General features: G+C 40.6%; 1 protein-coding gene across 1 annotated transcript; it reads right to left on the bottom strand.

The window, feature by feature from the left end:
• Positions 1–9,933: 9,933 nt before the first annotated feature.
• Positions 9,934–10,833, bottom strand: LOC130679757 (olfactory receptor 7A10-like). Its single transcript, XM_057489198.1, has 2 exons — positions 10,482–10,833; positions 9,934–10,196 (listed from the first exon to the last, which is right to left on the bottom strand). Exons 1-2 carry the CDS (start codon positions 10,831–10,833, stop codon positions 9,934–9,936), a joined length of 615 nt encoding a protein of 204 aa, XP_057345181.1.
• Positions 10,834–27,972: the final 17,139 nt, after the last annotated feature.

The following is a 27,972-nucleotide window of genomic DNA, read 5'->3' as shown; positions in this document are numbered from 1 at the left end:
ACTTCAAACCAAACTGGAATCCATGACACTTATCAAAACTCTAACCCTTGCCCATGAAACCAACCATCGACTCTCATCCTGACCCCTCACCTGGAGCCTTAGGAATTGAAAGAAACAACCATGGCCATTAAGACTGTAGCAGAAACATTATTTTGTTGCTTGGATATGGCCTATAGGCACATGGCTGTCTTGGTAGTCTCACATTTATGCACACATGATTCCTTTCTTGGATATGGTTAAAAACCAAAAGGAAAGGTTTCCCACCAAACCTTTGTTCCTAGTATTTTGGGCTCTAACCAGCTGGATGGAGTCATTTGGGTTTTGTTTTGGTGTTTCTTTATTTTCTCTTGCTTCTGTTGCCTTGCACAGGTCCCATGTGCCAGCACCTGATCTGCATCCTGAGTGAATCTTTCCTCAGATAGGGAACCTGTGTTGATTAGGCTTCTTGCCATCACCAAACATTGACTTTGGGTAGAAAAAAAAAACATTTGTTCCAGATAACTACATTTCCTGTCATCAACGAAGGGGAGCAATTTGTTTCTTTGTACTGAAAGCAGGGCATGACACTTCTTAGACCTCATGATCAGACAAAGGAGCTGTTTTAGTGGGATATCAGTTGGGAGTTGTCCTTTAACCTCCTTATCAAATGCTTTTAACTGACAAGGGACATCTTTAAATTATGTTACACACTAGCAACCGATCTTCACATCTGGTCTGGATTGTGACATTGACTATTTAGGAAAGGGCATTCCATGAGTTACTTCTTTGGAGAAACCCATTTTTATGCCAAAACATGGGTCTCAAAGGGTGGACTTGTCCATCACGAATTCTCATCTAGGTAAGGGCTGTGGTATTGCTTGCAGTTATGCCAGAATGCCCCATTTCTCCAAATCCTTGTCGGTGGGACTCAACCATGGATGCCATTGCCTCTGGGGATATTCGGCAATGTCAGAACGAGTGCAGCTCAGCATGTACAGCGCACAGGGCAACAAGCAACAGAAAAGACAATCCTGCCTCCAAAATTCAGTGTCACAAGGTGAGAAAACCCGTTGCAGAGAAATACAGCTTAAATTCAAAGTGGGGTTCATGTGGCAGACAGTAACAAGTGGATCATCATTTGATTTAGAAAAACTTGCCATGATTTTCCAGGCATGACTAGCATCCTCCCAATTCACCAGCCAAATGGGAAGAATAGGGAAAATAGACTTAAGTATATCTGGAGTTTGGAAGATATTCCGCCATGTTTTCCTGCTGGTTGTGAAGGTGTAGGGGGTCTATGGATTAAGTCATAGAGCTTGGTCCTAGAACTGTGAGTGTTAAAGCAACTATGTTTTTGCCTGAATGATTGAGAAGGAACCCAGTCTTTCAGATATATTGATGTGGGCCCATTGCTACTCACCCTATGCTTAGGTCATACTAATCTGTAAAAGCATATATAGGTTTGAAGCCAAACGGTGAAAATTGATTGCCCCATCAATTGAATTATCATGTAGAGATTTTTCCTGGAATGTTTTGTTCAAAACTATGGGCATCCTGTTTTCCAGTTCAGTCACTGATCTTTGTATGGTTAAGGGAAGTTTGAAATTTCACCTCAGTGAGAAGATTACCTTAACTTCAACAGTAACACTAAACCTAACAGTCAAAACTAAACCTTAACCCTTACCAGCACTGACATCAAAACCCTGAACACACAACCACATACCCTGATCCCTGAGAAAGATACATGATCCTGAACCCCTAAACTCCAAACACAAAACAGGAGCCTAACCACTACAATGAACCCAAAGAGCAGATCTTACTCCTGAGGATGAGACCATCACCTGAAACCCACCCTAAACTCCTGAACCCAAATCCATAGCCTAACCCTGCACCTTCCAGAAACATGACAGATAACCCTGGACTCTCACTGTGATCCCTGACACGGGCCATGGGGATTGGATGCCTGTGTGGTTGCAGTGATGCAAGAGGTGTGGAACCTGTTCTCAGGGTTCACACATTTGGAAGTGCAATTTGAGAGCTCTCTCTACATTATCCTGGACCCATGATGTTTGCTCTCTGACAGGATGCAGCTTCTCAGGGCTCTGCCATGGATGCCTCCAATGGAAAGGTATTCTGGTGTGGAGGACATTCATGAGCACCAGTGCTGCCCTGAATATATGATGTCACAGTGGCAAGTGTAATGACTATTTTCTAGAGGAAAATAGTGCCTGCTGAGTACAGCATGATCCCCCTTCAGCACTCAGGTCCTCAGCTGTGAGGTAGGCTCTCGGTGAGGTGGGGACTCAGCACCCTTGCAGCTGTGTAGAAATGGGACCCAGATCCAAATGCATGTTTGTGCTTTGGGGTGTGGTGGCCCATATGACTCATAAACAAACCCATTAGGATCTTCCTCAGCCATAGTGAGTGTTCATACTTACCCAGGGCAGTCCACTATCCATGGTCTTACAAAAGGCAGAGGCATGGGAGGAACACCAGGTGACCCATTTCTGAGACCAGCATTCCTCTTGATTAAATTGGGATGAGTATGCTCAACGTGCAACATAAACCAAACCTTCCCCTCACAATCAAAATAAACCTCACCACACCCCTCACCCTCACCCACACATCACTGTTAGCCTGGAGGTAAACCGAATGTAACCCTAAGCTGTTATGCTAACTTTAACTGAAGCCATAATTCCACCCTAAATTTACCCCTAAACCTAACCCTAACCCTAGACCAAAACTCTAACCTAAGGTCACCCACACTATATGTTAACTGATAGACACACTTAACACTTCTTCTATCTTAATTCCTTAGCCTAACTCAAACCATGGCCATAGTTTCACCATAAAGCTAAACCTTAACCTACCCTAATCGTAGACCCAGCTGATCACTAACACACCCTCACTATCACCTTGACCCATACCTCAGTGAATCTGTAATCTTATCCTAACCCAGACCGATTACCCTAACTCTAACAATAACCATATCTTCACTGTAAACCTAACCCAAATGCAACCCTAACCCTGACCTCTAACTTGGACACAGGATCCAAAATCCCAAACCCCAGAACTTAAAATCTAACCCCTGAACCAGAACTCCAGAGTTGAACATGGTCCTGTTGATAACATGAGAGTTCCTGTGGCCAGGAATCTCACCTGGCTGTGGTTGACTAGCTCACTGCACACCTGTGGGCAATAGATGGCTGTTGACTCTATAAAAAGCTCTGCTCAGTGCTCTGGGAATGACATGGTGGCAGGTCTGCAAGGCTGCAGGGGAGCAGGGCCAAGGCTGGAGTGGTGGCAGTGCCAAGGACAGTGGCCCAGAGGACAGCTGTGCGGGACTGTGTGGGACAGCTGTGTGAATAGAGGGGCCCAGAGGACAGCTGTGTGGACAGAGGGGCCCAGAGACAGAGACTGGCTTGCTGCATACAGACTCACTCTGTGTAAGTGGGATTCTAGTGACTGACCTGCCACCTGGAAATAAAGTTGGGTATAATCCTTTCATCCCAAGAACGTTTTGCTGTCATATTCTTTGGTCACACTGAATCCATAGTGAACTTGCCTGGGGCTGAAACCCATTGGCAAGGCAGACCTAAACCACAAACCCTGTACCATAACACAAAGCCTATCAGTTAAACACAAACTGCAATCCAAACCCAGACCCCTCCCACTGAACCCAAAGCCCTCACAACGAACTGAAACTAAGAACACTTATCCAAAACCCAACCCTTACCTGTGAAGCCTAACTGTCGACTCTCACCCTGACACCTCACCAGGAGCCTAGGGAAAGGAAAGGACAACCATGTCCTCTTCAGACTGCATTTGCCTATGCTCAGGGACTGCAGCAGAACCATTGTTTAGTCCATTGGAACTGCCCTTCAGGTGCATGGCTTCCTTGGTAGTCACACCTTCATGCACTGATGATTTCCTTGAAGGATACTGGTAAAAACAGAAAGGAAATGTTTCCTGCTGTATCTTTTTCTTGTCAACTGGGCCTAAGCTCATTGAATGGAGTCTTTTTATTTTTATTTGTCTTGCTTCACTTGCCTTGCATAGGTCTCAACTGCAAGCACCTGATCTTCATCCTTTGAGTCTTTTCTCATACTGAGAAACCTGTGCTTTTTAGGTTTCTTGCAACCTTCCCTCACTCACTTGGGGTGGATACACAACTGGTGGTCATTCCAGAAGGCTACTTTTCCTGTAAGCAATGAAATTGAAAACTTTGTTGCTTTGTTTTGAAAGAAGAGGTCTGAGACTCCTTAGACTTCATGTTCCTTTTGTCAAAAGAGCCATTTCCATGTGATATCAATTGGCAAATGTCCTTAAGTTCCTCCTCATCAAATGTTTGTTTCTGAGAAGGCACAGCTTTTCAGATTGGTGCTGGCAATTGAGAACTATTAAAGGCAGGATAAGCGAGAGAAAAGAAGAAACATGAAAACATATCCCCAAATGCCTCAATTCAGCTGGCTTAGAGCACATCATACAAATAACAGGGACTCAGTAGGAAACATTTTCTTTCTGATTTTACTCGAATCTGATTTTACTAAATCATGTGTGCATAAATGTGGGACTACCAAGAGAGCCAAGTACCTAAAGGGCAGATCCAAGGAACTAAACAATGGTTCTGCTGCAGTCCTTCAGCAGATGCAACCAGAGTCTGAAGAGGACATGCTTGTTTGCTGCATTGCCTAAGGCTCCAGGTGAGGGTGAGGGTTAGAGTCAACAGTTACGCTTCAGCAGGAAGTGTAAGGATTTGGATAAGATTCCATTGTTCTAGTTCAGCCTGACAGTTTCAGTCTCAGAGTGGTCAGGGTTCAGGTTTTAGTTCATCTTCAAGGCTAAGGCTTTGTGTTAGGGTTCAGTATTTTGAGCATAGGTTAGGGTTCACCTCTGGGTTCTGTTCCATTGGTTAATGTTCAGCTTCATAGGTTTGGCATTTCAAGATCAGGTTAGGGTTAATGGTTATGATTGCTTTAAAGTTAGTATTACAAAAAGATATCATTATGTTAGAGTTACGGTGTCTTGCCAATGGGTTTCAGCCCCAGGCAAGTTCGCTATGGATTCAGTGTGACCAAAGAAAATGACAGCAAAACGTTCTTGGGGTGAAAGGGTTATACCAAACTTTATTTCCAGGTGGCAGGTCAGTCACTAGAATCCCGTTCACTCAGAGCGAGTCTGTACACAGCAAGCCGGTCTCTGCCTCTGGGCCTCTCTGTCCGCACAGCAGTCCTCTGGGCCTCTCTGCACAGCCGTCCTGCACAGCAGTCCTCTGGGCCTCTCTGCACAGTTGTCCCACACAGCCCTCCTCTGGGCCCCTGTCCTCGGCACTGCCATCACTCCAGCCTCTGCTCTCCTGCAGCCTTGCAGCCCTGAAACTGTGTGTTTCCCAGAGCACTGGGCAGAGCTCTTTTTATAGAGTCAACTGCCATGTATTGCCCACAGGTGTGCAGTGAGCTAGTCAATCAGAGCCAGGTGAGAATCCTGGCCACAGGAACTCTTATTTTATCCACATATGGTAGGCAGGTTGTTAGGTTAGGATAAGAGTTCACCTTTGCTTTTGAGAACAGTGAGGTGCAATTGAGTTAGAGGGTGAGGATTTGTGATAGCGGTAGGGCTACATCTAGGATTAGGGTTACATTAAGGGCTAGTTAAAGGGTGAAATTATGGTTATGGTTAGGCTTAGGGTAAGGGGATATATTAGGAGAAGTGTTTAGTTTGTCTTTAGGTTAATGGTGAAGTGTGGGTGTGTTGTCAGGTCAGGAGTCCTGGATGGTGAGAATGGCAATGCCCCCAAAAAGCAGGCACCAGAGGCAAGGCTTGTGGCACAGGTCTAATTTTTGAGGCTGGGTTAGAGCTTATTTAGTGGGCTCCTTCCTGGTTCTTGGAAGTACACCACTCACGCAGCCTCCAATCACAGCGGCACTAGCTAACCGCACTATGGGGGAGTAGGGTAGGAGAGGGCAGGTCTCCGTGCTCAGAGCCTGCTTTCCAGCTACACAGTGTGTTGTGACCTATTCTGGTGAGGTGGGTTTTCCCAACCAGTGGCCTTAGGGCTGGGGAGCTCAGTAGTCCTGCTCTCTACCCATGGCAGGTCCCACTGGTACCTTCACCGTTTTGGTCCGGGCATGGCTCTGTTCTCAGGCATCCCTGAGGAAGGCTATGAAGGCAGCTGATGCTCATTGTCTGCCCACATGGGTGAGGATGAGGTTAGGGTTCAGTTTCAGGTTAGGGTTAAGTTTAGTGTTAGGTGTAGTGTGAAGTTATGGCTTCAGTTAGAGTTAGCTTAAGTGATTAGGGTTACTGTAAGGTTTCAGATGACCTCCAGTCTAACAGTGAGGTGTGGGTGAGGCTGAGCATGAGGGGTGAAGTTTAAGGTGAGGGTAAGGGAGATATTTAGGCTGCAGGTTGAGCATTCTCATCCACAATTTGCAGAGAGGAGTGCTGTGCTCACAGATGGTTCACCTGCTGTTTCTCTTGTGCACCTGCCTTTTCTAGGAACATGGCTACAGAACAGCCCAGGAGAAGGATCCACACTCACCAGGGTTAGGCAGGAACCAAGTGGCTTCTCTATGACCCATATAGGTCACCATGGCCCAAACACAAGCATGCACCTTGGATTTGAATTCTTTTTTCTCTACAGACACCTGGGTAATCAGCCCCAAGCTTGCCAAGGACTGCACCCAAAGTTGAGGCCACAGTAATTGAAATGGGAACATGCTTCCCTCACCAGGAGCCTCTGTCCGTAGGACACAGTCGTCACAGTCACCACTGTGATGTCATATATCTATTGAAACACTGGTGCTTATGCAAGTGCTCCATACCAGTCATGCTACCCTTTAGGTACATTCCCTCTCAAACCCTGAGAAGCTGCATCATCTCAGACAGTGAGCATCAGGTGTTCATCACGTGTATGGAGAGCTCTGCCAAGGCACTTCCAAATGCATGAACTGCCAGCACACGTTCCATAACTCCTGCATCCATCCATCTACACTGGCGTCCATTCTCCTTGATCTGGGTCAGGCTTCAGGATGAGAATCAAAGTTAGCTGTCAGGTTTCTGAGGGGTACAGGGTTAGTCTTTAGATTTGGATACAAGGATTTACACTGGAGATCAGATGTCAGTTTCCTGCTTAGGAATCAGACCTGGAGTTTGGGTTTGCACTGCCTAGGTTGTGGGATTCTTGTTCAGGCCTTAGGGTGGCAGTTTGTGGTTTCAGAAGTTTGGTATCAGGATGCAGATAAGGGTTAAGTTTTAGGGTTGAGTGTTAGGATTTGAGTTAATGTTGAAGTTTAGGGTTAATGTTTGTGTTAGGCTTAGATTTAAGGCTGCCAGGCTTAGATTTAAGGCTGCTGCTTACGATTATGGTAAGTGGTTAGGGTTACGGTTTTACATCGGGGTAGCAGATGGTTAAGGTAAGTGTTAAGTTTAGGGATAGAGTTAATCATAACTTGAGGGCACAGGGAATCAGCCTATTATAAGAATATCTTCAAGCTAACTTAAAGATGATCTTCTCACTGAGATGAAATTTCCTTGTGAAATTCCATTAACCACAGGAAACTAAATGAATGAATTGGAAACAGAATATCCATAGCTTTGAACAAAATATTCCAGGGTAAATATCTATTTGAATTAAATTACTGGGGTAAATAATTTTCATACCCTACCTTTAAAACTATATATGCTCTTACAGTTTGTAGGTCAAATTCCCACAGTAAGAGACAATGGGCTTGCCTCAAGATGTCTGCTAGACTGGGTTCCTTCTTGACCATCCAGGCAAGAATTCAGTTATTTAAACATTACAAGATCTAGGACCAAGATAAATGACTTAAATCATGGGCCCCCTACACCTACACAGCCAGCTGGAAAACATGGTATAATATCTCCCTAACTCCAGATCTATTCGGTCTATTTTTCTCACTCTTTCCATTTGGAGAATTGTGACTAAACTATTCTTGCCTGGAAAATCATGGCATATTGTTTTTAATGAAAATATGAGCCATTTGATACCATCTGCCACAATGAACCCCACCTAGAAGATATACCTGAGCTTGTCTTCTTGGTTTTTCTCACCTTTGGACACTGAATTTTGGAGGCGGGACAGTCTTTTGTCTTTCTTGTTGCCCTGTGCATTGTTGGTGCTGAGCAGCCTGCATTCCCACACTGCCGAGTATCTCCATTGGAATAATCATCCATCCTTAGGGTCCACAACCCAGGGTAGGAGAACAGGAGGCATCCTGGCATAAATGCAAGCAATGTCCATCCATTACCCACAAGACCACTTTACACATCCCTTTTTGGCATGGAAAGTGGGTTTCCTCAGAACAGAAACCCACAGAATGCCCTTTACTGAGAGTTCAATCCCATAATCCATATCAGACTTGAAGATCTGTTGCTAGTGTTTAACACATTTGAAAACTATCCTTTATCAGAGACAAGCATTTGATAAGTAGTGACTACAAGAAAGGTCCCAATGATGTCTAACTGAAATGATTGTTTTGGCAAAAGGATTATGAAGCCCAAGTTGTGTCATGCCTCTGCTTTCTGTACAAAGCAATCAAGTTTTCCCCTTCATTGATGACAGTAAAAGTAGTTTTCTGGATGTACCGCTGGTTTTATGTTTGATCCCGGTAAATGTTTGAAGATTTCAAGAAGCCTAATCCACACAGGATTTTGAGTCGGAGAAATGACTCACTCAGAATGCAGATTGGGTGCTGGCAAATGAGACATAGGCAAGGCAGGAGAAGCAAGAAAAAAGAACAATCATGAAAACAAAAACCTAAATGACTCTATCAGCCAGGGAAAAGCCCAGTCTACTAGGAACACAGATTTGGCAGGAAAAATTTCCTTTCTGGTTTTACTAGGATCCTTTAAGGAAATCATTTATGCATAAAGTGGGAGTTCCAAGAGAACCATGAGCCTAGAAGGAAGATCCAAGGAACTAAATAATATTTCTATGGCACTCTTTCAACATTTGCAACCAGGGTCTGAAGAGGACATTGTTGTCCCTTTCTATTCCTAACGCTCTTGGTGAGGGGTCAGGGTGAGAGGTGACAGGCTTCTCGGATAAGTATCCAAGGTTCCTGTTTGGTTTGAGGGCTTCAGGCTCTGGCACAGCTCAGTGTTCAGTTTGGGGTTTGTGTTCAGGATTTGATTTTGTGTTTGTGTTTAGGGTTTGGGGTTCAGGTTTTAGTTCAGCTTTGGGATTCTGGTTCAGGGGTTAGAGACAGGGCTCAGGGTTCAGGTTTTGGGGACATGGGGCTCAGTTTAGGGGTGAGGGATAGGGTTTGGTTTGGATTAGGTTTACGGTGATGAAATCATGATTAGTGTTAGGGTAAGTGAGTTGCTGGTCAGTTTGAGGGTTAGGATGAGTGTTTGAGTTCAGGATATATCAAGATTTAAAGTGAGGTTTAAATTCAGAATTAGGAGGAAATAATGGATATTGTTAGGGTAAGGGTAAGGTGGTTGTTTAGGAGAAGGTTTAAGTTTATTTATAGCTAACAGTGAAGTGTTGGTGAGAGTGAAGTTAGGATGTAGAGCTAGGTTTAGGATTAGGTTTATGTTAGGTTTGGGGTGGATTTATGGCTTTACTTAGAGTTAGCATTATTGATTAAGGTTAGGGTCAGTGTTCTTTTAATCTCCAGGCTAACGGTGAGGTGTATCTGAGGCTAGGGTGAGGGGTAAAAAAATGAATAATGATAATGTTGTCATTATGGAAAAAATTTTTCTTAAAATATCCATGTTGTCCCAAGAAATAAATGGGAATTTCCAAATATTTAGTGATTTACAGTTGAAAAAAAGTGTGGTGGAAGGAAAAAAAGGAAAAAGGGAAACTGTGAGAAAGATCAGAAAATTTAATAACTTGAATTACTTAAATTGTATAAAGTAGAAGTGAAAGAAATGGAAATTTCAGGAAATAGAAAGTTCTCCTTTCATAAACTAATTCAGGAATAGTCATTTCTGGTCCTGAGGCTTTGAGTCCTGAAATCTTGGGCACTTCATCCCCAGAACAATATGCATTTTGACACCTTCCATCCAAAGGACTCTTTTCAGAGCCCCTTTTATGTCTTTGTTTCTTAGACTGTAGATGATGGGGTTGAGCATGGGTGTGACCAAGGCATACATCACTGAGGCTGTTGCACTTGAATGCGAACTGTAGGTAGCAGCAGAGCTGAGGTACACCCCTAGGCTTGAACAGTAATATAAGGAGACAACAGAGAGATGAGATGCACAGGTGGAAAATGCTTTATACTTCCCCTGAGCTGATGAGATTCCACATATGGCAGAAATGACCTTCAAGTAAGAGTAAATTATACCAGCTAGAGGAGCCCCAGCAAGTAGCATTGCTGCTGCGTACATCACGGTGTCATTAAGGGAGGTGTTAGAACAGGCAAACCGGATCACCTGTTTGATTTCACAAAAGAAGTGGGGGATTTCCAAGTCTTTACAGAAGGACAATTGTAACACCATTAAGATTTCTAACAAGGAATGCAGGGCACTTATGACCCAGCAGACCAGAACCATCAGCCCACAGAGCCGGGGACTCATGATGACCGTGTAGTGCAGAGGGTGGCAGACGGCCACAAAGCGGTCATAGGCCATGACAGTGAGAAGAAAGTCATCTAACACTGCCAAGTGTATGTAGAGGTACATCTGGCTGATGCAGCCTGCAAAGGTTATAACTTTGCTTTCTGTCCATATAGTGACTAGCATTTTTGGGATGGTGGTGGTGGTGAAACAGATGTCTACAAAAGACAGGTTGGAGAGGAAGAAGTACATAGGGGTGTGGAGGTGGGAGTCTGATATCACAGCGAGGATGATGATCAGGTTTCCAAACACAGTGATCAGGTACATGGAGAGGAAGAGCCCAAATATGAGGGCCTGCATTTCTGGTTCGTTTGACAATCCCAGAAGAATAAATTTTGAAATTCATGTAACATTGCCTTCTCCCATGTGGTGGTGCTGATAACTAGGAATGAAAAAATATCACAATTAATTTTCACACAAATGGGCATTCCTGACATTTGAAATGCTACAATTTATCATATATTACAGCAAAATAATCAATATGTGTTATTTGTATGACTCTCAACACATTCAAGGATTCTTCTTTGATATTTCTGACCAGGAATTCCTGTCCCACTGTCAGCCTTTACCCCAAGATGTCATGTATTACAGTTTTAATGAGAAATGATTTCATGCAGTTGAGGATTATATGTTAAGTACTGACCATTTTCTAGTTAAAGGGCATAGGATGTTAACAAAATCTCTAGAATAGAATCATGGTGAAGGAATATAAGCAAATAAATATATATCATGTGAGATGGTGAGACTTGCTAAGGGAAAAAAGTATAAAATATAGTGGATGGGGTGTTGCTTTTCACTGAGAGTTCGGGAAGACCTGCACACAAGGTGACATTTGAATAGAGACCTTAAGATACATGGGGATACATGCAATTATCTGGGGAAGTGTGCCCTGCAGAGAAAGAGCCAGTGCAAAGGGCTGAGGAAGATATTTTTGATATATATGCAAGATTCAAAATGGAGACAGTGTCATGAGGAGGAGGAGCAAGAGGGAGAATGAGAGGACGTGGTGTCAGAAGATGCTGAGGAAGGAGGTGGCTTCCCTGCCGCTGAAACTTCAAGACACAGGCAGTCCATTGTCTATTTGTTCTAGAACTTCATTACTTTTGCTATCAAGCAAACCTTTGAGTAGAATGGATCCCCTTATTTCTTACATGTACTGATTAATGTTCTTTCACCTTTCTTTTAAGGATCACTTGTAGGAATAAATGAGCCCAGCTACTCCTGTTCCCCACAAAGCAGAAACACACACAGTGCACCACGACTCCCTGGGGCCATTTTTGTACCAAGATCTTCTCACCCCAGCCGTGGTATTTAGGGAAGGAATATTTCTGTTCAAGCTGTTACATCAGGTGACCTATACCTAAAGAATATGGAAATAGCACCCAGTTCCAATGGCAGAGTCTCCATGGCATGTGAACACGGGGATCCATTTTAATATGACCATTCTGCATTTAATGAAACATTTAAACCAGTTAAAACATAAAGAAAGGAAAAAATGAATATGATGGGGTAAAGGATTAAGTAGCTCAGCTGGTACCTGAGAGGTTGTGATAAGTAATAGAGCCAATACACTTATACCAAATTGTATACACAATACACAAAATACCAAATACACTTATATCCCTATGATGTCCAGAACAACTAATAAAGCAGCAAAAGACAATTTATCCTAAAGAAAAAGGAGTGATTTATTTATGGTCAAGACAAATTACAGAGTGAATATCCCTTTAGAAAAAGCTAAGCACATGGAAGCAACCCAACATTTACAATAGCATATATATAACATATGATTGTAAGGGATTTTAAAACAGGAAATGTTGAAATACCCTGATATGATAGTAAATAAGAGATTCTGGAATCAGAAAACCAAATTTGCATTTCTGATCCTACCACATATTAACTGTTTGAATGTGGAGAGCTTTTTAAACTATTTACCAGGTTAATATCCTCACCTGAGTAAGTGGGGATAGTGGTATCCATCCTCCTATAGTGGTGGACAGGTTTATTCAGTATACTTTCAAAGGAAATCATATAGTTCCTTTCTGTTAGTTCAAAGTGTAACATTAGTTCTTACCTATCCCTGCTGATGAGAGAAGGGTGATTTTTTCTTCTATCTCCCCAGTGCCTTCATTTATTTCCCATCTGTCTGTCCTTTCTTCACAGCCTGATTTCAATTCCATGTTGTGTCTCTCATCTACCTCAGCTGGTACCCCTCTAGCTAATATTCATATCAACTCAGACAGATATTTCTGTGTTCCAAGGGTGATCAACTTCCCTGATTTAAACTGCCCCGTTGAAAGTCTCCCTAGTAGAGAATGAAGCCCAAATTCTGTACCTTCCAACATCAGGGTAGACATCAGGGAAACTTATGCCAGCTTCATCCTCACGCTGTCCTGCCTCTGCACTCACTGATCTCCCAAACACTGAACTTGACTTTCTTTCACCTGATGCTGCAGCCTCAGTGTTGTCTCTGTACGCCTGCTTCCCTCTGCCTGGAGCCTTGCCCACAGGTCTCTCTGGATGTTTTCACACCACCCCATCTTTAAATCTCCATCTCCTTTGTCAGAATGCCTGGATCCTTTCTCCCCTTTACATTCCCACAGGAAAAGGACACTTCCTTATGTAGTGAGTTTAGATGTAGTGGCTATCATTTTTTGGGGTTTTTTTAATTCCAATTTTTTTCCTCCTAAACTGTGATTGAACTGAGGCATGTATCAATGTTATACATTCTCACCAACCCCTCCATACCAGGGTTAGCAGAGTTCGTTAGGAAGAGTAGCTGAATCAATATATACTGCATGAAGGAATGAGAGAACATTTTCTTATAGAAAATGCCAATGATGAAAGTAAAGACGCATAGAAATACAAACATGGGTATGGAGTACATGCAAGGGGAATGTTTTCCATAATCTGAGATTGGTACCCATTGGGGTGTCAGACTATGGGTTGTAAAAATTAAGTAGACTAGAGGGGCAGAAGATGGCGGCGTGAGCAGAGCAGCGGAAATCTCCTCCCAAAAACACATATATCTATGAAAATATAACAAAGACAACCCTTCCTAGAATAAAGACCAGAGGACACAGGACAACATCCAGACCACATCCGCACCTGAGAGAACCCAGCGCCTCGGGAAGGGGGTAAGATACAAGCCCCGGCCCGGCGGGAGCCGAGCGCCCCTCCCCCCAGCTCCCAGCGGGAGACGAGCAGGCAGAGCGGGAGGGAGACGGAGCACAGGGCTGCCGAGCACCCAGCCCCCGCCATTCGGGCCAGAGTGCAGGGCGCTCGATACTAGGAAAACAGGGCAGCAAGAACAGTGAGCAGGCAATGGAGGCTGGGCGACTGAGGGCATAAGAAAAGCGCGCGACCATTTTTTTTTTGCTTTTTTGCTGTTTTATTTTGGCGAGCGTTTTTGGGAGTTTTAAAGGGATAGGGACCCCAATACTAGGGAAACAGGGCAGAAAGACCGATGAGCAGAGGCCTGAGGCTGGCACCGGAGAATAAAGAAAAACGAACGACCACCTTTTTTTTTTTTTTTTTTTTTTGGTGGGCGTTGTTTTGTTTTGGCGGGTGCTTTTTGGAAGTCTTAAAGGGGCAGGGCGGGTCACTTAATCCAGAGGTAGGGAATCCGGGATCTCTGGGCACCCTAACCCCTGGGCTGCAGGGAGCAGGGAGGCCCCTTACGGAGATAAATACCCTCCCAGCATCTCCTGCTCCAACTCGACTCCACCATTTTGGAGTAGCTGCCAGAGCCAGGCCACGCCCACAGCAACAGCGGAGATTAACTCCATAGCAGCTGACAGGAAGCAGAAACCCTGTCTGCGGGCAGCTGCGCAGCACAAGCCACTAGAGGTCGCTGTTCTCCCAGGAGAGGAGGGCCACAAACCAACAAGAAAGGAAGTCCTTCCAGCCGTCACTCGTCCCAGTTCTACAGACTATTCCTATCACCATGAAAAGGCAAAGCTACAGGCAGACAAAGATCACAGAGACAACACCAGAGAAGGAGACAGACCTAACCAGTCTTCCTGACAAAGAACTCAAAATAAGAATCATAAACATGCTGACAGAGATGCAGAGAAATACGCAAGAGAAATGGGATGAAGTCCGGAAGGAGATCACAGATGCCAGAAAGGAGATCGCAGAAATGAAACAAACTCTGGAAGGGTTTATAAGCAGAATGGATAGAATGCAAGAGGCCATTGATGGAATTGAAATCAGAGAACAGGAACGCATAGAAGCTGACATAGAGAGAGACAAAAGGATCTCCAGGAATGAAACAATGTTAAGAGAACTGTGTGACCAATCCAAAAGGAACAATATCCGTATTATAGGGGTCCCAGAAGAAGAAGAGAGAGGAAAAGAGATGGAAAGTATCTTAGAAGAAATAATTGCTGAAAACTTCCCCACACTGGGGGAGGAAGTAATCGAACAGACCATGGAAATACACAGAACCCCCAACAGAAAGGATCCAAGAAGGGCAACACCAAGACACATAATTATTAAAATGGCAAAGATCAAGGACAAGGAAAGAGTGTTAAAGGCAGCTAGAGAGAAAAAGGTCACCTATAAAGGGAAACCCATCAGGCTAACGTCAGATTTCTCAACAGAAACCCTACAGGCCAGAAGAGAATGGCATGATATATTTAATACAATGAAACAGAAGGGCCTTGAACCAAGGATACTGTATCCAGCACGACTATCATTCAAATATGATGGTGGGATTAAACAATTCCCAGACAAACAAAAGCTGAGGGAATTTGCTTTCCACAAACCACCTCTACAGAACATCTTACAGGGACTGCTCTAGATGGGAGCACTCCTAGAAAGAGCACAGCACAAAACACCCAACATATGAAGAATCGAGGAGGAGGAACAAGAAGGGAGAGAAGAAAAGAATCTCCAGATAGTGTATATAACAGCTCAATAAGCGAGCTAAGTTAGGCAGTAAGATACTAAAGAGGCTAACCTTGAACCTTTGGTAACCACGAATTTAAAGCCTGCAATGGCAATAAGTACATATCTTTCAATAGTCACCCTAAATGTTAATGGGTTGAATGCACCAATCAAAAGACACAGAGTAACAGAATGGATAAAAAAGCAAGACCCATCTATATGCTGCTTACAAGAAACTCACCTCAAACCCAAAGACATGTACAGACTAAAAGTCAAGGGATGGAAAAACATATTTCAAGCAAACAACAGTGAGAAGAAAGCAGGGGTTGCAGTACTAATATCAGACAAAATAGACTTCAAAACAAAGAAAGTAACAAGAGATAAAGAAGGACACTACATAATGATAAAGGGCTCAGTCAAACAAGAGGATATAACCGTTCTAAATATATATGCACCCAACACAGGAGCACCAGCATATGTGAAACAAATACTAACAGAACTAAAGGGGGATATAGACTGCAATGCATTCATTCTAGGAGACTTCAACACACCACTCACCCCAAAGGATAGATCCACTGGGCAGAAAATAAGTAAGGACAGGGAAGCACTGAACAACACAGTAGAGCAGATGGACCTAATAGACATCTATAGAACTCTACATCCAAAAGCAGCGGGATACACATTCTTCTCAAATGCACATGGAACATTCTCCAGAATAGACCACATACTAGGCCACAAAAAGAGCCTCAGAAAATTCCAAAAGATTGAAATCCTACCAACCAACTTTTCAGACCACAAAGGCATAAAACTAGAAATAAACTGTACAAAGAAAGCAAAGAGGCTCACAAACACATGGAGGCTTAACAACACGCTCCTAAATAATCAATGGATCAATGACCAAATCAAAATGGAGATCCAGCAATATATGGAAACAAATGACAACAACAACACTAAGCCACAACTTCTGTGGGACACAGCAAAAGCAGTCTTAAGAGGAAAGTATATAGCAATCCAAGCATATTTAAAAAAGGAAGAGCAATCCCAAATGAGTGGTCTAATGTCACAATTATCAAAATTGGAAAAAGAAGAACAGATGAGGCCTAAGGTCAGCAGAAGGAGGGACATAATAAAGATCAGAGAAGAAATAAATAAAATTGAGAAGAATAAAACAATAGCAAAAATCAATGAAACCAAGAGCTGGTTCTTCGAGAAAATAAACAAAATAGATAAGCCTCTAGCCAGACTTATTAAGAAGAAAAGAGAGTCAACACAAATCAACAGTATCAGAAACGAGAAAGGAAAAATCACGACGGACCCCACGGAAATGCAAAGAATTATTGGAGAATACTATGAAAACCTATATGCTAACAAGCTGGGAAACCTAGGAGAAATGGACAACTTCCTAGAAAAATATAACCTTCCAAGATTGACCCAGGAAGAAACAGAAAATCTAAACAGACCAATTACCAGCAACGAAATTGAAGTGGTAATCAAAAAACTACCAAAGAACAAAACCCCCGGGCCAGATGGATTTACCTCGGAATTTTATCAGACATACAGGGAAGACATAATACCCATTCTCCTTAAAGTTTTCCAAAATATAGAGGAGGAGGGGATACTCCCAAACTCATTCTATGAAGCTAACATCACCCTAATACCAAAACCAGGCAAAGACCCCACCAAAAAAGAAAACTACAGACCAATATCCCTGATGAACGTAGATGCAAAAATACTCAACAAAATATTAGCAAACCGAATTCAAAACTACATCAAAAGGATCATACACCATGACCAAGTGGGATTCATCCCAGGGATGCAAGGATGGTACAACATTCGAAAGTCCATCAACATCATCCACCACATCAACAAAAAGAAAGACAAAAACCACATGATCATCTCCATAGATGCTGAAAAAGCATTTGACAAAGTTCAACATCCATTCATGTTAAAAACTCTCAGCAAAATGGGAATAGAGGGCAAGTACCTCAACATAATAAAGGCCATCTATGATAAACCCACAGCCAACATTATATTGAACAGTGAGAAGCTGAAAGCATTTCCGCTGAGATCGGGAACCAGACAGGGATGCCCACTCTCTCCACTGTTATTTAACATAGTACTGGAGGTCCTAGCCACGGCAATCAGACAAAATAAAGAAATACAAGGAATCCAGATTGGTAAAGAAGAAGTTAAACTGTCACTATTTGCAGATGACATGATACTGTACATAAAAAACCCTAAAGACTCCACCCCAAAACTACTAGAACTGATATCGGAATACAGCAAAGTTGCAGGATACAAAATCAACACACAGAAATCTGTGGCTTTCCTATATACTAACAACGAGCCAACAGAAAGAGAAATCAGGAAAACAACTCCATTCACAATTGCATCCAAAAAAATAAAATACCTAGGAATAAACCTAACCAAAGAAGTGAAAGACTTATACTCTGAAAACTACAAGTCACTCTTAAGAGAAATTAAAGGGGACACTAACAGATGGAAACTCATCCCATGCTCATGGCTAGGAAGAATTAATATCGTTAAAATGGCCATCCTGCCCAAAGCAATATACAGATTTGATGCAATCCCTATGAAACTACCAGCAACATTCTTCAATGAACTGGAACAAATAATTCAAAAATTCATATGGAAACACCAAAGACCCCGAATAGCCAAAGCAATCCTGAGAAAGAAGAATAAAGTAGGGGGGATCTCACTCCCCAACTTCAAGCTCTACTATAAAGCCATAGTAATCAAGACAATTTGGTACTGGCACAAGAGCAGAGCCACAGACCAATGGAACAGACTAGAGAATCCAGACATTAACCCAGACATATATGGTCAATTAATATTTGATAAAGGAGCCATGGACATACAATGGCGAAATGACAGTCTCTTCAACAGGTGGTGCTGGCAAAACTGGACAGCTACATGTAGGAGAATGAAACTGGACCATTGTCTAACCCCATATACAAAAGTAAACTCAAAATGGATCAAAGACCTGAATGTAAGCCATGAAACCATTAAACTCTTGGAAGAAAACATAGGCGAAAACCTCTTAGACATAAACATGAGTGACCTCTTCTTGAACATATCTCCCCGGGCAAGGAAAACAACAGCAAAAATGAGTAAGTGGGACTATATTAAGCTGAAAAGCTTCTGTACAGCAAAAGACACCATCAATAGAACAAGAAGGATCCCTACAGTATGGGAGAATATATTTGAAAATGACACATCCGATAAAGGCTTGACGTCCAGAATATATAAAGAGCTCACACGCCTCAACAAACAAAAAACAAATAACCCAATTAAAAAATGGGCAGAAGAACTGAACAGACAGTTCTCCAAAAAAGAAATACAGATGGCCAACAGACACATGAAAAGATGCTCCACATCGCTAATTATCAGAGAAATGCAAATCAAAACTACAATGAGGTATCACCTCACACCAGTAAGGATGGCTGCCATCCAAAAGACAAACAACAACAAATGTTGGCGAGGCTGTGGAGAAAGGGGAACCCTCCTACACTGCTGGTGGGAATGTAAGTTAGTTCAACCATTGTGGAAAGCAGTATGGAGGTACATCAAAATGCTCAAAACAGACTTACCATTTGACCCAGGAATTGCACTCCTAGGAATTTACCCTAAGAACGCAGCAATCAAGTTTGAGAAAGACAGATGCACCCCTATGTTTATCGCAGCACTATTTACAATAGCCAAGAATTGGAAGCAACCTAAATGTCCATCGATAGATGAATGGATAAAGAAGATGTGGTACATATACACAATGGAATACTACTCAGCCATAAGAAAAGGGAAAATCCAATCATTTGCAGCAACATGGATGGAGCTGGAGGGTATTATGCTCAGTGAAACAAGCCAAGCGGAGAAAGAGAAATACCAAATGATTTCACTTATCTGTGGAATATAAGAACAAAGGAAAAACTGAAGGAACAAAACAGCAGCAGAATCACAGAACTCAAGAATGGACTAACAGGTACCAAAGGGAAAGGGACTGGGGAGGATGGGTGGGTAGGGAGTGATAAGGGGGGGAGAAGTAGGGGGGTATTAAGATTAACATACATGGGGGGGTAGGAGAAAAGGGAGGGCTGTACAACACAGAGAAGGCAAGTAGTGATTCTACAACATTTTGCTATGCTGATGGACAGTGACTGTAAAGGGGTTTATAGGGGAGACCTGGTATAGGGGAGAGCCTAGTAAACATAATATTCGTCATGTAAGTGTAGATTAGTGATACCAAAAACAAAGCAAAAAAAAAAAAAGGGCAGTTCCTGTGTGGTAACCTCCAACGAGTTCTACACAAGGGTATAAAGGGCATATAAAAGTGTAGGCAAAGGGTCTGTTTGTGTTTATACAGAGGATCAAAGCCTAATTGGGCTACCCCGAAAATGAACTAAGATACGACATGAAAAAGAACTTCCAACATCTGCACTCTCTGGAAGACTCATGCCAGAAGATGATCATCAAAAAACCCCAACAAAGATCCATGCACTGCTACAGCAGTAGATGCACTCATCCCACCAGTTCCTGGACTTGCCATGGGAATGAGGAAGGAGATATCTAAGCTGGCCTGTGCATACAGTAAAACAACAAATTTGACTGGAGCTATACTGTTGGAACTCAACCAAGAATTTGGAGAAGTGCAAATTGTAGCGCTCCAAAATCTTACAACTACAGACTATTTACTGTTAAAAGAACATATGGCATGTGAACACTCCCCAGGAATGGGTTGTTTTAATTGGTCTCATTTCTCTCAGACTGTTCAAGTTCAGTTGGACAATATCCACCATATCATAGATAAGTTTTCACAAATGCCTAAGGTGCCTTAATGGTTTTCTTGGTTTCACTGGAGATGGCTGGTAATTACAGATATGCTTTGGTCATGTAACTATACTCCTATTATGTTAATGTGTGTGCGCAATTTAAGTAGTAGCTTAAAACCTATACATGCTGAAGTTACTCTACAAGAAGATATGTCAAAGAAATAATCAATCTTCCCATGTTTTCTTCCGCCTGCTACTTCTATAGCTTTTCTTCTTCCTTCCTAATTACAACCCTTAAATAGAATTCGTGCCTCATATCAAATTTACCGAGTATCATAATTCTTCCAAGTGGTAAAGATACCTCAAGACAAATGCTGGGCATAGAAGCCACAGGGCATAAATATGCAAAGAAGTAAAAAGCTAACCTTTTCAAACAATAAGGCTTCTCTCTCACTTACCAACTCTACATTTCCCTGTATGGCCCCGGAAGATGACTGGTTAGCCAGAGACGGGTAAGATTCCTCAAGGGAGGAACAACCTAAGACAGGCACAGTCACAGGGGGGCCATCAGGTGAGAAATTGGGGATCAACAGAGGTGAGGCTTAGAACCTCACCCCCCCTGTTCTGAGAGAAATCTTCTGCATACGTGGATGTTTTATTGCCCTGGTCTAGCTTGGATTAACACATAGTCTACAGGCACACACCTGATCATCTACATTTGCTCTCTTACAACACTAAACTATGTTTTCTACCTTTATCTTGTATCTACCTACCACTTCAGCATTTTATTAAAAATTATAATAATAAAGAGAGAAATGTGGTATCCACATATAAATCAAGTATAAAAACCAAATGAGTATTCATATTTGAACTGACTGTTTAGAGTTCATAATGCATGAGCAAAACCAAAAGTTTCTGTGATGACTGCCCTTGTACTGTTCACCATGTAACTTATTCATTATGTAAGAATTTGTTCTACATGTAAGAACTTGTTTGTTATGCCTCAGAAGATTGGAGACTGACGAAAATTAGGCTTGGGGTGGATTAATGATTGTGCATTGAGCATTGACTCCCCTATACAGAAATTTATTGTCGTTAACAACCATTTGATCAATAAATATGAGAGATGCCCTCACAAAAAAAAAAAAAAAAAAAAAAAAAAAAAAGGACAGACTTCCAATGGTAAAATAAATAAGTAACCGGGATGTAATGTATAGCATAAGGAATATAGTCAAGATATTGTAACAGCTTGGTAGGGTGATAGCTGGAACCTCGAATTATGTATATAAATGTTCTACCACTGTGTTGTACACTTGAAACTAATGTAATGTAATACTGTGCATCAACTACCCTTCAATAAAAAATAATTATTTAAAAAGAAAAAAAAATTAAGTAGACTAGAATAAATAAGGCACAAAATAAAATACCAGGGTGCATCATACATCATAAGGATACCTACGAAGTCATTTAAAAATTTTCTGTGTTCATTTGCACACTTTTGTGTGTGCATGCATATATTTGTATTTCTTGGTTTGTGTAAGTGCAAGCATAATTTGTTACAACGTGAAAAGTCTGTTTTACTCTGGGAAATAGTAAATAAAGTCTGGAATCTACTGTAGTAAATGTAAGATTACAAAGATTAACTCTTGCCTTTTGAGGGAAAAGCAATATGAATGAAAAGCCCAATCGGAGCCAGGCTCAGAGAGAGCAGGCAGCCAGTGTGGGTTCTGCTGTGACCCCCGATTTCAGGGACCACAGGCTCACTGCTCTGCTTGCCCCGTTATGCTGGTCAGGTCAGCCCCTGGTCTAATTGTGATTCCCATTTATTGACCACACTTTTTTTTTATGTGGCCCAGTAGCAGATGTATTGGCGCTTCTCTCTTTTCTTTGAGGCATTGTTTCCTCTGTTGTTTTGGGTTTGGGAATTTTATGTCATTTATAACATCCAATAAGTACACCCTAGCCATGGTTCTGTTCTCCTCTAAAATGCAAAGGCCTCCCCAGATATTATAGAAAATCCTGAAGCTTCCTTGACAATTTATAATCTTTCTTCATATGATTTATCCCTGAGGAAATCATGTCAGTTATTTCACTGAACTTGGACTTCTCCATTATCATATAACATCCAAAAGAGCAGGACCTCATGTTTTTAGGTCCTTGTTTATGGATTCATGATTGTGAATATTTGTAAAGGGAAAAAGTAAGGAAATGAGAATTCAAAAAGAAAAAGCATGGCAGTTAATATAAACAAGGTTAAGAACAATGAACTCCGATAACTATATTCAATGAAATAGAATAAAAATATTAGACTAACTTCTGAAGAAAAAGATATAAAATCACAATAATTTAATCACATCAACATGGGACTCTAGTTAAAGGTTACATTGACCAAGACCTGGAAATGAAAAATATAAAAATACACTTTTTAAAAAGCAGTGGAGGAAGCATCTAAGCTTCCAACTTCTTCCTATATAAAAGTAAATGAAATAAAATATGTTTATGTAACGATAGATATTATTACTTGAATACAAAGAATGTCTTCCACAAAGAAGTCATGATTGTTCTAAAAAATATTTCTTACCACAAAAATCAAAAGGTAAAAACAAGGAAAACAGATGTACAATAACACATTATATATAAAAGGTGATTTTTAAAAATATGCACAAGAAATTTCTGTGTTAAAACACAATTGTAGAGTGGACTCAGTATGACTCACTTATTGAATTATCACACAAAATTTTCCTGCATCATCCCCAATACATCTATGTAAGTAAAATAATTAAATGCTAAACAACAACATTCATGAAAAAACCTCCAATCTTTGCTTCAAAGTATGCAATCATAATAAAAACATAAGTGAAGAACTTGCAGTCAATTACCATAGACAAAGTGAAAGGCAAACAAACCCCAAAATACATGTAGTAGCAACAGTAATGAAATAATCACAAAATGGAACATGTTGACATTTCAATTTAGACTCATCAAATAAATTTTAAGTGAATATCCAATGTGAAAAAGTAATACTGTGAAATGTAATTGTCAAAACTGCTGTTGCAAAGTGTTATCTACATCCATTAGTCTGGATCTTTTTAATGAATACAAAGAATACTCAAATATACCCTTAATTTTTTAAATGTCCTCACCTCACTGCACACTCTTCCAGACCTAAAACTCCATTTTCCTACTTCTAATTGCCTGGAAAACTTCTTGGATATTTTCTCATTTCACTGAGATCACTTTATGCTTCCTACTCATTCTACACTGTCATACAACTGGAATTCTCTCCACTTCACTTCTCAACAATGACCCTTGTATTGCTGAGCACAGTGGATGCCTCTCTATTTAACGTATTATATAAATTCATTATAAATTTAGCCAGTTAACCAAGTAAAAAAGAAAACCATGGCCAACTTTTGTCTCTGGCTAGGCTGGTTAAGGTCTCTGGTGACCTCAGATAATCATTTTCAACTACTACAGACACACCTGGATGGAATCTATGAGAGGAAGGTCTTTGTGTGAAAGTCAAAACCCCTCCTTGGATGACTGATGATGGAGACTGAAGCTCTGTCCTCAGACAAGACTGCAGGAAGGTGTCAAACATTGGTTTCTGAGCCAGACTTAGGCCTCTAACAGAAACTACCATGCCCTGTGCAGCCCAGAGTTGCATAAACAGAGTGACTGCAGCAAAGAAGATATTTAGTGCTCCTTATATCTGCACATTAGGTATCGTTTCCATGGTTACTCCAACCTCTGAGAACTTAATTTCCCTGTGGGTTTCTGATCAGAACAGAATGGGAAATTTTCCTGCTTATTCTGTGTTCACAGGAGACCATGAAAGAAGTCAAATGAATCTTTTTTTGTCACTCTCCATGAATTCTCCTTCATTTCAGAGGTCTAATCACTCAGCACCTGAGCACATCCCTTAGCTAAAGTCTCTCAAAGGTCTGAGATTCTCAAAGTATTGACTTGTGCTGGGAACACAACCCCTGATATCCAGAAAAGTGATTCTCACTTCTTCTGCAAAGAGGAGAGAACTGTTTTACAATAAAATAAAACCTTGGGCACTACATTCTTTGGCTTATTGATATTTTGTCAAACTAATGAGGGATCATATTTATATCAGAAGTTAGAAATGGTCACATAGTTAGTCCCACATTATGGAGACTTTGTTAATTATGAGATGTATTTATATAATTTTATGGCTTATAATTTGAGTTTATCATCTTATAGGATTTAATTTTTATGAGCTCATTCTGTGTGGGAGCAGTATTATGAACTCCATCCCCAATTGCAGAGATGGGGATTGAAGATTCATGATCTGCTTGAAGTTATCATCAGAGAAAGTAATTGGCATTGATCGGATTCTGTCAGGATGCCTCCAGTTTTCAAACTATGTCAGTAGTTCCAAACCGGAGAAGAATTTTTTTTCCTGGGCATATTTTTCAATGTCTTAAGGATGCTGCTAAGCACCTATAATGACTAGGTAAGCTCTCAATACAAATAATTATCCTGTCTTAAATCTCAAATTTAAGATGTAAGGAAATCTATTCTAGACCAGTGTTTCTCCAATTTCACTGTGCAAATGAATCACCAAGAATTCTAGTACATATACAGGTTCTTACTTGGCAGGTGCTAGTGGACCCAGGGGTTCAACATTTCCAACACATTCCATGAGATTTTGATGCTGCAGGCACCAGCCTACAGCTCATTCTTTGAGTAGCAAGGCTGTGGTGCTGTGAGAGAGTGAGGGGCAGGTAGTTGTAGGTCTTCACAAAAAAATTGTTTGCATAAAATTTTGAACAAATGTGTATCCCCTCATTCCAGAGGCTCTATCAAATTGTTTGTTTCTTTTATTTAAGGGCTATTGATTAACACCAAATAAAATGCTTTTGTAAGACTTTATCATACATAGAATTAGAGTCTCTTAGAGATGTCCACATTATTTTCCCTAGAAACTTTGCATATGTAATTTTTTTAAATGAAGGGGGGACCAGTGTAATCTCCATAGTCTTCTGAATGTGGAAGAGGAAGGAAGAACCAGATAGAGATAAGAAGTTGAGTAGTTGGAATCATAGATATATGCAGATTCAACATCTGTCTTTGAAGATGCAGAAAAGATGAGCCAAAGAATGCTTGTGGCTACTAGAATCTGGAATTATAGGAAAGGACATGAATTCATTCCTGGAGCCTCCAGGAGGAACTGGGCCCTGAAGACATCTTGATCTTAGCACACTGGGGCTTATTTCAGGTTCTCACACTTGAAAGAAAAATAATATAAATTTATTCTTTTTTTTGAGAGGGCATCTTTCATATTTATTGATCAAATGGTTGTTAATAGTTAACAACAATAAAATTCTGTACAGGGGACTCAATGCACAATCATTAATCCACCCCAAGCCTAATTTTCATCAGTCTCTGATCTTCTGAAGCACAATGAACAAGTTCTTACATGCTGAACAAATTCTACTTAAGGGTTGTAATTAGGAAGGAAGAAGAAAAGCTATAGAAGTAGCAGATGGAAGAAAACATGGGAAGATTGGTTATTTCTTTGATGTATCTCCTTGTAGAGTAACTTAAGCATGTATAGGTTTTAAACTACTAATTAAATTGTGCACACACATTAACATAATAGGAATACAGTTACATAACCAAAGCAGACCTACAATTACCAGCCATATCCAGTGAAACCAAGAAAATCAGTTAGGCACCCTAAGCATTTGTGAAAACTTATCAATGATATGATGGATATTGTCTAACTGAATTTGAATAGTTTGAGAAAAATCAGACAATTTAAAACAACACATTCCTGGGAACTGTTCACATTCCATATGTTCTTTTAACAGTAGACAGTCTGTAGTCTCAAGATTTTGGAGCACTGCAACTTGCACTTCTCCTAATTCTTGGTTGAGTTCCAACAGTATAGATCCAGTCAAATTTGTCATTTTACTGTATGCACAGGCCAGCTAAGATATCTCTTTCTTCATTCCAATGGCAATTCCAGGAACCAGTGGGATGAATGCAGCTACAACAGCAACATCGCCAGGATCTTTGTTGATGATTTTTGATGATCATCTTCTGGAATGACTCTTCCAGAGTATGTTAACGTTGGAACTTCTTCTTAATATCGTATCTTAGTTCATTTTCTGGGCAGCCAAATTAGGCTTTAATCCTCTGTATAAACACAAAATTTATTCTTTTTAATCCTTGAATATGGTAACTTTTACAGCAGTAGTAGAAATGTAACACAGATATTTATCCTATATTTTTGAGAGGAAACTGAATTTTAGTCTCTGAATTAATTATTTTAGCTTTAATTAAGCACATTTTGTTGCAGCTGCTTAGGAAAACAGTATGGAGGTTCCTCAGAAAAGAAAAATTAGAAGTGTCATATGACCCAGTAATACCACTCCTAGGAATTTACCCAAAGAATACAAAACATCTGATTTGAAAAGATATATGCCCTCGTATTGTTACTGTCACATTTTTTATAATATCCATGATATGGAAGCATAAAAAAGTATCCATCAGTAGATAAATGCATAAAGAATTCATGGTATGTATATACAATGGAATATCATTCAGCCATAAAAAAGAAATCCTGCTATTTACAGCAACATGGATGGACCTAGAGGGTATTATGTTATGTAAAATATGCCAGGCATAGAAAGACAAATATATGATTTCACTTATTCATTGAATCAAAAACAAAATAAAATCAAAACAACAAAACAGCAGTAGACTCATAGATGCTGAAAAGTGACTGGTTGTTACTAGGACAGAGGGTTTGGGGTGAGTGGCAAAATAGGTGAAGGGGCTAAAGAGGCACAATATTGCAATCATAATATAAATTAGTCACCAGGGTAGATGTACAACATTGAGAATATGGTCAACGGGTCTGTAACTTCTTGCTATGTTGCCAGTAACTACTACTTCGGGTAGAGATTTAATAATGTATATAACTTTAAAAACTGTGTTGTGTATATTTGAAACCAATATAATATTGCATATCAACTACAATAAAATTTAAAAAATAATGACTTGATTGGAGGAATTAACATTATTAAAATGTCCATACTATCCAAAGCGATTGACAGATTCAGTGCACTCCCCATCAAAATGCAAGCATCATTTTTAAAAAGAAAAAGAAAAAATATTCCTAAAAATTGTATGGAACCACAAGTATCTGGAATAACCAAAACAATCTTGAAAAAGAGAAGGCAAGAATGAGTTTTTATGCTCCCTGATTGCAAACTATATTTCAAAACTACAGCAACCCAAACAATATGATATTGGCATAAAAATCACATAAATCAATAGAACAGAATAGAAAACCCAGAAATAAATTGGCACATATATGGTTAATTAAGTTATGACAAATGTGACAGGAACATACAGTTTGGAAGTGGTAGTCTGTTTAGTCAATGGTGTTGGGAAACCTGGATCAGCATATGCAAAAGCATGAAACTGGACCATTATCTTAGGTTACACACAAAAATTATCTCAAAATGGATTAAAGAGTTGAAAGTAATCTCTGAAACCATAAAATTCCTTGAAGAAAGCAGTAAGTGGTCAGCTCTTTGACATAGGTTTTGACAATGATTTATAGAGTCTGATTACCAAAATAAAAAAAAGAAAAGCAAAAATATCCAAAAAGTCATGTCTACATGTGTACAGCTAAGGAAACCATCAATAAATGGAAACTGAACCTACTAAATTGAAGACAATACTT

The sequence above is a fragment of the Manis pentadactyla genome, chromosome 12 (genome assembly GCF_030020395.1).
Source record: "Manis pentadactyla isolate mManPen7 chromosome 12, mManPen7.hap1, whole genome shotgun sequence".
Classification (NCBI taxonomy): domain Eukaryota; kingdom Metazoa; phylum Chordata; class Mammalia; order Pholidota; family Manidae; genus Manis; species Manis pentadactyla.
This window is presented reverse-complemented; position numbering and strand designations above follow the sequence as displayed.